The sequence below is a fragment of the Chrysochloris asiatica genome, unplaced genomic scaffold (genome assembly GCF_000296735.1).
Source record: "Chrysochloris asiatica unplaced genomic scaffold, ChrAsi1.0 scaffold00288, whole genome shotgun sequence".
NCBI lineage: Eukaryota > Metazoa > Chordata > Mammalia > Afrosoricida > Chrysochloridae > Chrysochloris > Chrysochloris asiatica.
Genome location: NW_006408806.1, coordinates 632,278 through 644,214, shown reverse-complemented (window position 1 = coordinate 644,214; position 11,937 = coordinate 632,278). Strand labels below are relative to the sequence as shown.

At 38.1% G+C, this 11,937-nt stretch overlaps 1 protein-coding gene across 1 annotated transcript in view; it reads right to left on the bottom strand.

Moving 5' to 3' along the window:
* PDE5A (phosphodiesterase 5A, cGMP-specific) overlaps window positions 1–11,937 on the bottom strand; it is a 283,278-nt gene that overhangs the window by 65,864 nt on the left and 205,477 nt on the right. Inside the window, exon 14 of the mRNA XM_006874591.1 lies at window positions 8,900–8,994. Within this exon, the coding sequence (XP_006874653.1) occupies window positions 8,900–8,994 (95 nt within the window). The remainder of the gene's footprint in view (window positions 1–8,899; window positions 8,995–11,937) is intronic.

Here is an 11,937-nt window from a genome sequence, read left to right as displayed (position 1 = left end):
TCCTTGACAACTTCAATCTTTACTCTGTTGATAATAATGTTGTTTATTGGTCCAGTGGTGAGGATTTTTGTTTTCTTTACATTGAGATGCAATCCATATTGAAGGCTGTGCTCTTTGATCTTCATCATTAAATATTTGAAGTCCTCTTCATCATTAAATATTTGAAGTCCTCGTCACTTTCAGCAAGAAAGGTTGTATCATCTGTCTATTGCAGGTTATTAATGAGTCTTCCTCCAGTTATTAATTGTTGTTGTTAAGTGCCTTTGAGTTGATTCCGACCCATAGTGACCCTGTATAGGGTTTCTGAGGAGCAGCTGGTGAGCTTGAACCGCAGATCTTGCAGTTCAAATGGTTTTGCAGTCTGGCATATTAACCCACAGTGCCACACCAGGATTCCCCAGTTATTAATAGTTACTGATAAAAGAGCTGCAGTTAAAGTCAGCACTAGACAGGACTGCCTTAATTTCCCAGATCTTACAAGTTTTCCACCTTAGGAGCAGTCATTACTTTTCTGTTGATCTTAATTTAGAGGAAAATATTTCCTTCTCTGATGGGTTCCTTCCACAGGTTTTCAATTTCACAGGTTTTATTGTAAGGAGTCCTGGTGTGGTGTTACTGTTGTGGGTTAATGCGCTGGACTGCAAAGTCAATTTGAACTGCAAGGTTGTTGGTTCAAGTTCACCAGCTGCTCCTATACTATGGGTTGGAACCAACTTGCCGTCACTTAACAACAACTGTAAGGATCTCTGGTAGTGGGTTACGAGTTGGGCTGCTAACTGTAAGGTCAGCAGTTGGAATCTGCCAGCCATTCCATGGGAGAAACATGAGGCTTTCTGCTCCAGTAACCACAGACAGCCTCAGAAATTCTATACATGGTAACTATGAATCGGAACTGACTCCATGGCACATAACCACCACTGTAATTGAATTTGTACTTTATTCTGACCCACAGTCTCTCAAGACCTCCAACCTCACCAAAGATTACTGCATGGCTGGCAAAACTAGACTCTACTCAGTTGGAACTTAAACTATTATTTCTATACTATCTTTACTACTTCTAAAAGTCTCTCAGATCCTATTGGCCCTCTATTTCCATTGAAAACCAGTCTGTAACTCCAGCTGACTCCTGTTCTGATTAAGCAGAGAAGACCAGGATACAGAAAAGTTCTCCCAGTACAAATATATATAGTTTGAAAGAGGCTATTTGAAAATTCTTTTATTATGATTTTACTGATTCTCTAATCTTAAAAAAAACAAAACAAAACAATTGTTTGACCATTTATCTGTCCTAACTACTTTCCTATTTATTTTCTTATCACTGTAAAATATCTCCTTCAAAGAACCACTGTTTTATGAATATGCCCAACTCACAGTGTTTCTGGAATATCTTCATCCTTTCTTCTCTCTGAATCCTAGTTACTTTTTCAGAGACAACCTAAGTTACACTTCCCCCATGGATGGTGGATTCTGGTAGCGTAGTGGTTGCGAATTGGACTTCTAACCTCAGGGTCAGCAGTTCAAAACTACCAGCTCTTCCACAGGAGAAAGATGAAATCTTTCTGTTCCCATAAAGATTTACAGCCTTGGAAACCCTGTACAGGGTCGCTATGAGTTGGCAATGACTCCACGGCATATAACCACCAACCACATGCACTATACTAGTCTTGACCAATTTCCTTATGTGCTAAGCACTTACAGTTAAGGTAGTTAGACAACTCAAGTCTTACTAGATTTTAATTTTCATTGATCGGTATTGTTTTATATGACTAAAGAATACCTGAGGGCTGGAACCACATTTTATACATTTATAACTCTCTTGCTGCCTAGCAAAATGCAAAGGCCCTAAAATAAATGCTTATTATCCATTTGTCCTAAAAAGTAAGAGCATTTGATTATACTAATAAAACACCAAAACCTGAAGCTAACCAAATAAATGCATCAACAGCTATTGGAAATTCTCTATGGAATCCAAGTATGACAACTATGTTTTCTCTAATGGATGTCTGTATTTCAGTCCTTTTGTTCCTATTACTGCCTATTAAAAATTATTATATCTATCTGAAATCTCTTTTCTTTTTCTGTCAATGTGGGATAATTAAATATGAGCAGTGAGCTCTTCCCACAAACATTTCAATACTGTATTTACAGTGGGTGACCTGGTGTGGCACTGTAGGATAAGCACTGGTTCACAAGGTCAGTTTGAATCACAAGGTCAGCAATTCAAACTCACTAGCTGCTCCTTGGAAATCCTATACCAACTCATTATGAGTCGGAATCAATTTGATGACACTTAACAACAACAACATACTTACAGTGGAGTCCTGCTGTGGTGCTGTAGGATAAGTATTGAACTGCTAACGGCAAGGCCAGTGGTTTAAACACCAGTTGATCTTTGGAAACCCTATACAGGGTCACTATGAGACGGGATGGACTTGACAGCACACAACAACAACATTTTATCAGTATTCACTCCTACCAATGAAGTGATTATAACTTATAGGATTCTATAACACAGAGGGAGGCTGAAATCTTTATGGGAGCCGATTGCCTCATCCTTCTCTTGATGAGTAGCTGGTGGATTTAAATTGCTGAACTTGTGGTTTGCAGCCCAGAGCTTAACCCACTGGACCACCAGGACTCCTGTTCTTACAGTACTTTTCCATGATGATGGTGGTGGTGGTGGTGGTGAAGAGCCCTTGAATAGGTTTTGACCCATAGTGACCCTGTATAGTTTCCAAGGAGTGGCTGGTGGGTTTGAACCGCCTCATGGTTATCAGTCAAGTGCTTACCCTACAATGCCACACCAGGACTCCTACATAATGGTGGTGGTGTTGTTGTTGTTGTTAGTGCCCTCGATCTGTTCTGACTCATAACAACCCTTTATAGGGTTTCTGAAGATTGGTTGGTGGGTTTGAACTATTTTGTGGTTTGTAGTCTAGTGCTTGGAGTCCTGGTGTGGTGCTGTGGGTTAGTGAGTCAGACTGCAAAGCCGTTTGAACTGCAAGATTGGAGGTCCAAGCTCACCAGCTGCTCCTTGGAAACCCTATACAGGGTCGCTATGGGTCGGAACTGACTCAACGACACTTTACAACAAGTCTAGTGTTTATCCTACAGTGACAACACCAGCTTTCATAATGGTAGTTCTCCTAAATCAAGGACAGAATCAAAGAATGAATCAAGGAGAACTCCCTATTCAAGGAATATCTTATTTCAAATTTATCTTATGAAAAGATTTTCAAAACAGGAGAATTTCAGTTTCTTAAGTTTGTCAGCATGAGGGTTCTGTGTCTTTCTGTGTCTTATTGTTTTACTTTTCTTTATATATAAGTTTGATTATCTGAGAAGATATGAAAATAATGTTTTGTTTTTTTTCAGAAATTAGTACTTTATATGACCATGTATGGAATGCTGTAGGATAAGCACTGGACTGCTAACCACAAGGTTTGTGGCTCAAGACCATCAGCTGCTCCTCGGGAGAAAGACGAGGCTTTCTGCTAGCGTGAAGATTTACAGCCTCAGAAATCCTGTACAGGGTCACTAAGAGTCAGAACCAATTTAACAGCACTTAGCAACAAGAGTGGGCATGTTCATGGTACTTTTAATATCCCAAGAGTCCCCTGGTAAAGAAAATCGTACTTTAAATATCACTAAGGAAAAAAAAAGACGCACCCCTGGAAAATTCTTGGTTTCTCTATTCAAACCACAGAAAAAATAAGAATCTCTGAAATGGCTTGAATTTTTTTAAAAAAAGTTATTATTACTCAGTAGAAGATTGCTTTGTGGTGTGTGTGAAAGCAAGATTTTGCAGTCTATGACTTTTTCCCAGGACATTTTTTTTCCCTTTCAAAGAAAAGATGACATTTCTTCTGATGCTTTCCTAAGTATTTTTAAATAAACACAGGAAAAAATAGCTGAGTGGTATTTTTTCATTCTAAAGCAGAGCAATGTAACGTCTTGGCACAATCCATGTATAATAAATACTAAAAGGAGTTCTGGTAGCATAGTGGTTATGAATTGGGCTGCAAACCGCACGGTCAGCAGTTCGAAACTACCAGCTGCTCCATGGGAGAAAGATGAGGCCTTCTGCTCCTTTAAAGATTTACAATACAGCCTCAGCAACCCTGTACAGGGTCGCTGTGAGTAGGAACTGACTCCACGGCACATAACCACCATAACCGATAACACTATGTTCACTTCTGTGGTGGAGAGGGAGACCTATCACACGGTTGCGGTGCTCAGCAGGCTGTGCCGCTGAGGAAGGCCACGTGATGGGGCTTGACTCTGTGCTAGCAAGCTTTTCATGTCCATGTGGCTTCTCATCATTACTCACTGTGTCTATGTGAGGTTCAAGAACACAATTACATGTCAAAGCACAGGAGATAAAGGACATGCCACCCCGTCAGTTCTCCAGGATTACATCTCAGTGAGGAAACAGTCCATCGATGACACTCTGATAAGGGCCTGCCTTCTTTTCCCATCAAAAGGTCAGCATTGTTACAGTTCCTTTGACATGAACTTTTCCATTTATTATAAAGGGAATTTGACTAGAGAGCTTTCTGAGATTCCCTCAAGGTATCACATATTTAGAATTTCCTTAAGAGATCTAGCCATTAATTGAATCACTTGCACATGTTAGACAATGCTCAGTAGTAAGAGATTTCACATTTAAAATGTAGGCTTTACGGTCAAATTGCTGCAAGAAAATACAAATATCACAGTGGCTCATAATTTGATGAAAAGTAATATCAGAGTTTTTTCATATGTCATTGCAAATGTGTGGTCCTTACGGGAACCTGAAACTCTTCTCTGAAGTGCCAGTATCTGACTCCCAATATCAGCCAATGAGCAAGTGATGTATGATTATTGTTAGTACCTGAGGCTAACAACTATCTAACACTAAACGTATCAAGCATGAAGCTTGCCATTTAAGTATGCTGTTAAAACATACATCAACCCTATGAAGGTTTTACAGATCAGAAAATTGAGGTAGAGAGTGGTCAGCTATCTTGCCATGGTCACACAGGGACTGTGGGGCAAAGCTAAGATCTGAATCCACATCTGACTGCAGAGCCCGAGTTCCCTAATTCTGTGCCACACTATTGTCACTAAAACTAGATGCCTCCTCCTCCTTCTATAGAATAGTTACTGAGTATTAAGTACTAAGTTAAACACTTTTCAAATAGTATTTTTTTTTTTTTTTCAATTTCAGGGTGAAATTTTTTGGAGGGTGAGGGTGCAGGTACATAAGAGTAAGGAATGAAGACGAGGATTCTGACTATGGTTAGGTCTTGGCTAGGCCTAGAAATAAGCCTTAGTTTAATTTTTAAGGTTATAACTAGGTTTATTTTTATTTATTTACTTATTTGTTTTCTTGAAATCTATCTGATTTCCTCTTCATTTGGAAGTTCTGTAACTAGATTATTTCCTCTTTTTACTTTTGTTTTGTTGTTACAACTGTTATCTCTTATAGGTTCTCTGTTTTCAGTATCATAGGTCTGTTTTACTTTGCAAACTTCTATATCTGGGTTGAGTCTAAGTCATGTTGTCATGTATGTTAGTCTCAAGTTGTTGTCTACTGTTGTTGGCTCTCTGTCCAAAACACTCTCTTTAGTATTTTTATAAGGCTTTTACAAATTCTTTTAATTTCTGTTTGTCTGAAAATGACCTAATTTCACCATCATAGCTGATGGACAGTTTTTGCTGGATATATGATTCTTGGTTGGGAATTTGTTTCTTTCAGTTTTTTTTTTATATGTCATTCCATTGTTTTCCTGCCTGCATGGTGTCTTCTGGGAAATCAAGAGCTTAATCTTATTAATTCTACTTTGCAGGTAAATTTTTGTTTTTCTTGAGCTGCTGTCAGGATTCTTTGTCGTTGGTTTTGAAAAGTGTTTATTTTGGGGGGTGGAGCAGAGATAGGGGTTAGTAGTATTCTATCCTGTTTGGAGTTTGTTCAACTTCTTGAATGACTGTCTTCCACACTGTTAAGAATAGGTTTTTTCCCCACAATTCTTAAACAATATTCTCATGTTTGTTTTTTGGTCTCTTACTGTTCATGAATTCCTATCACATGTAAGTTATTCTTGATATTGTTCCAAACAAAGTTTGAGTTTTTTTGTTCTTTTTATTATTATTACTGTTCCTCTAGCAGAGGCTTATTGAGATCTATTTCTTCAGGCTAAGTAATTTGGCTTTTCATTGATTCAGTTCTATTTCTTCACCCTTTCAGTGTATTACCTATTTCTGAAGTCTTAGGGTCAATCTTCTGGCTTTCTGATTGCTAATTTTCTATGGATCCCATTTCATCAAATATTGTGTCAACTTGCTTCTCAATTTTTTCCCCATAGTTTTGTTGTCTATGTTTTCCTTAATTTCATCTGTAGTTTTCTTGATCTTTCTCTCAATCCTTTGAAGTTGCCTAATTACCATTTCTTTAAATTGCTTATCAGGGTAGTTCCAATACCATTTCTGGTGGTTTATTTTCTGATTCTGAATTTTGGTGACTTGTTTGAGGCTCTCTGTCTTGTTTTTTTGATGCATTTGAGTTATAGTATGGAGAATAATATTAAAAATACCAGGGAATGCCAGAAGAAGAAACAAATCTGTCTTGGAAGAAGTGCAGCCAGAATGCTTACTAGAATCCAGGATGGTGAGACTTTGGTTCTCATACTTTGGACATTTTATCAGGAGAGACCAGTCCCTGGAAAATATATCGTATTGCTAAAGTAGAGAATTTGTTAAAAAGAGGAAGACCCCTAACGAGATGGACTGGCACCGTGGCAGCAACAAATGGGCTCAAGCATAGCAATGATTTTTATGCTGGTCCAGGACCAGGCAGTATCTCATTCTGTTGTGCATAGAGTTGCTATGAGTTGGTACCGATTTGATGACACCTAATAACACAACACACCCCTCGGAAACCCTGTACAGGGTCGCTATGGGTCAGAAGCGACTGGACGGCACTTAACAACAACAACACAATAACACAACAAGTATTTTTTGGTTGTTGTCTATTGTTATTTCTTTTTTTTTTTCCTTTATCATTTCTGTTTTTCATTATTGGTTGCTTGTTTGTTTTTTCTGTTTTGTTTCTTCTTTGGGTCTATGTGGACTATTTAGGGAGGGTTGTCTCCTCATTCCCACCTGACAGGAGACAGCATACAGCCCAGTCAAAACTATACTCTCTGAAGGCTTACCCACTGTTAAAGAGCCAATACCAGTTTCTATACCACTTGATCAAAAGCACCATCTGATAGACAGCAGCCAACACGAGTCAAACCCAGTCTGACCTGAGATGCACAAACAGTGAACAGTCCGCGTATTTCCATTTTCTAACTACACCCATAGGAGATGGTTGGTGACAGCCTAAAGCACATCAGCATATAATTACCAATTAAATACAAATGCAACAACACCAAAGTGTCCCAGAGATATAAGATAATTTTAGCTCACATTAAGAAATGAGAGAATTGTTCAAACAAATGACCAGATGACCAAGATGCAGAGCCAAAAACGTTTCTGAGGAAGAAAAATTTTAGAATAATTCAGGAAAACAGTACAAGAACAAACAGACAAAGTAAATACAAATTTCGAAACAACACAAAATATACAATTAGAAATCCATAAGATTAATATTAAGATTTCAGAAGTGGACAATACATTGAGAAAACAAAGGAGAAGACTTGAAGTACTAATAAGCTAGAAGAACAATCAGAAAAAGGAATGAAACAATCCAAAGAAAGTCTAAGAGTTTTGTGGGATACCATGAAGAAGAATACTTAGGGGTGATCAAAATTGCAGAAAAGGAAAAGAAATAAAAAACATAGAGAAAATTAAAAAGAGTTGTAGGAAGAAAACTTTCCTTACATCATGAAAGATGAAAAGATAAGCACACAAAAAGCAGAACAAACCCCAAACAGAATGATCCCAAAAGAAAATCACCAAGACATATCATAATCAAACATTCTAAAACCAAAGAAAAGGAAAGAATCCTGAGAGCAGCTCGGAAAACATGAAGAGTTACTTACAAAGGAGAACCAATAAGACTTCTCAACAGAAACAATACAAGCAATAAGGCAATGGGATGACATGTACAACACTCTGGAAGAAAAAAATTGCCAACCAAGAATTATCTACCTAGCAAAGCTGTCCTTAAAACAGGAAGGGAAAATTAAGACATTTTGATATAAACAGAAATTTAAGAAATTTGTAATAACCAGGCCAACTTTATTAAAAATACTAAAGGGTGTTCTTTGGATTGAGAACCATCAATGCAGACAACAATCTGAGATTACCATACCACCCAGAATGCAATCCAGATATAGAAATAATTAAAACAAACCCACAAGATTAAAAATAGGGAACCAGAGTTACCAATTTATAATGAAGCCAACTATATAGCAAAAAGAAGTTATAGTGTAGATCAAAAATTTCCAAAAGGCAAGGAAGACAAGTAGGTTTCAAGGTAAAACAGATTTTAAAAAATGAATCAATTATAGGGAAACCTTAATATACCTGCACATCTCGATATACAAAACATTCTATGATTGTTATGGGGGCGGGGGAGGGAAATTACTCACAGGTTAGGTAGCAGACACATGTATATTACTTGGTGATGGGCCAGGCAATATACAACAAGTAGGAGATTGGCAAGGGAAGATGAAGGTGGTGGAAGCCACAGAGAGGAATGCAAGAGTTAAACTGAATAAAGGCGAATACTGTTAACTGATGCGACATGCAGGGGACTACAATCATTGTAATGAAGCAAAATAATATGATTTGTTGAATGTACAACTCTGTAAACCTTCACTCAATTCACAATAAAAAGTTGAAAGAAAAGAAAAGAAATACAGCCCTATAATTTAACAGTAACATTGTTTTGCTGGGGAAAACCCCTTACCGTTGTATGTAAGAGTTATTCACACCGCGGTGATCCAAATCATGGCTCAGTGCAGCGATCAGCAAAGCAAGTATCTCCAGGTCAGTCAGCTTGTTCTGCGTGACCAATGACAGTGGAGGAAAGAGAAAAAAAAAGATATAATTTGAAAAAGGACATTATATTACCTCTTCTCAGTAACCATGTATTTTTTCCCTCAGTACGTTATGTGTGTTTAATAGTTTCAAAGGACTCAGGCTAGAATTTTACTCATTAGGAAATCAGATGTGCTTTGTTCTTCAGGATGGCATTTTCACAAAAGTCACTTTTCAACAGAAAAAGTCAAGAGAAATAATTTGTCTAACTATAATTGTTATTAAGTGCCATCAAGTTGGTTCTGATCCACAGCAACCCTGTATAGGGTTTACAAGGAGTGGCTGGTGTGCTTGAACCTTGTGGTTCAAACCGACTTTGCAGTCCTGCACATTAGCCCACAACACCACACCAGGACACCGCCAACTGTAATGTCATAGTTGCTGTTGTTGTTAAGTGTCATCAAGTTGGCTCTGACCCATAGTGACCCTGTATAGGGATTATGAGAAGTAGCTGGTGAGCTTGAACTGCCAACCTTGCAGTGCAAACCAACTTCGAAGTCCAGTGCATTAATCCACAGGAGCTCTGGTAGCACAGTGGTTACGAATCGGGTTACTAACCTCAGGGTCAGCGATTTGAAACTACCAGCTGTTCCATGGGAGAAAGATTAGGCTTTCTGCTCCTGTAAAGATTTACAGCCTCATAAACCCTGTACAGGGTCTCTAAGAGTTAGAACCGACTCCATGGCACCTATCAACAACAAACACCAGGACTCTGCCAACTATAATCAATACCATTAATTCTCAACTAACTATCTCAGCTGCATACACGTCTATATGGAACACGGAGTCCCTGGGTAGTGCAAGTAGTTAAGTACTTGACAACTAGCCAAAACGCTGGTGGCTTGAACCCACCCAGAGGTGTCTAGGAAGACAGGACTAGTTAGTGACTTACTTCTGAAAACTTGGATCCTGGAAATCCCTATGGAATACAGTTCAATTCTGCACATGTGGGATCATTATGAGTCAGAATTGAATTGATGGCAATTAACAACGACAGCAGCATATACAGAGCAACCATCAAATACTTTAAATAATTGTTTCCTCTCTTTTAGTTTCCTGTAGCCTCTGCTATCAGTTGCTGTATCCTTAAGGAATGTAAACAATGTGAATATTAAACAAAACAACCGAAAGAATATAATTAGGAATGAAAAATTTGAAAAGTTGCACAATCTATTTCAAAGCCAAGTAGAAGTTATTTCTGAACATCTGTCATGTGTATTATCTATACTACTATTCTCCTTCATTAGTAAGAAACCAAAAGTTGAAATTTTCATCAGTTTTATTCTGTTTCAACTTCAACACTCTAAACAGATTTTATGACACACACACACAAATTATCATTTTGTTATTCTTTATAAAATGCAAGGATAATCTTCAGTGGTGATAATGCTGATGATTTTTCTATACCCCCAAATAAATTTAGCCTATTTCTTATACATGTTTGCTAGAGCAGGAAAATAATATTAAGCTTCTGTGATAGTGATAGTGATCACTTCTTTTAGAGCCAGCCAGTTAAAATGTGCACTCGATGAAAGTAGAGACGAAGAATAACATTTTTAGAATTTATTAAAGAAAAAAGAAAAACAAAGACAAAAGGCAGGCAAGCTCTGAATTAAAAACAGTTAGATGATGGATAGATGCTTAGAATCACTTACCTAGATTAACTAGTCAATACCCATGGAAGTTAGAATCTAAGGGCAGAGATATAAATAAAATGTGGCCTGGAAAGGAATGAATTAATTCAAAGTTTTCTGCATCAATCTTCCTGGCAAGTAGTCAATGGTCAATGAATATAAAACCAAAACTCTTTGATTAAAGAGTAAAATTGACTGTGGGATTTGAACATGCTGGCAACTATGGGGAAGACTGGACAATCTCTCATTCTGTTGTATATAAGGTTCTATGAGTTGAAATCGACTCAAAAGGCAAAAAAATATGAATAACATGAAACTGACTGTAGGTTCCAGAGAAAATGAGATAAGGGATCTTGGATTTATCTTTGAAGTCAAGTTCAGGACTTGGGTAGTTTTAGAGGAATTCTACTATGGAACTGATTGAACTTGAGAGCACAGAATATTTTTTCTTATGAATACTGTAGAGATGTCCTCTGAAGAATGTATTTATTTTCCCAAAAACTATTTAAGTGTAACATAAAATAAAAAAAGATAAAAAATACACCATACATATTATATATGGTATTTTGCTATACTAATCCTCTTTAAAGGAGCCCTGGTGGTACAATGGTTAAGTGCTTGGCTGCTAACCAAAAGACGGGGGTAGGGGTTCAAACTCACCAACTGCTCAATGGGAGAAAAGACTCTATAAAGATTGTTGCTGTTAAGTGCTGTTGAGTCAGTTCTGACTCACAGCGACCCTGTATAGGGTTTCTTAGGAGCAACTGGTATGTGTGAACCACCAACCAAGAGGTTAGCAGTCCAGTGCTTATCCAACAATGCCACACCAGAACCCCCCTATGAAGATCTCAGGCTTAGGCATGCTATGGGGCAATTCTACTCTGTCCTACTGCGTTGCTATGAGTCACAATTGGACACTTTGGCACAAAACAACAAGTCTTCATTAATCAACAAACTATAATTTGCTATGTTAGTTGTTGTTGTCAAGAGCAACTGAGTCACTTCTGACTCACGGAGACCAAGTATAGGGCTTTTGAGGAGTGGCTGGTGGGTCTGAACCACTGACCTTGCAGTTTGCAGTTCAATGCTTATCCTACGGTGCTACACCAGTACCCTATCAGGTTGTTGTTGTTGTTGTCAGGTGCCATCGAGTCGGAACCGACTCATAGCGACCCTATGCACAGCAGAACGAAACAATGTTCGATCCTGGGCCAACCTCACTACTGCTGCCACACCTGAGTCCATCAATGATGCCACCTGGCCGATCCATCTC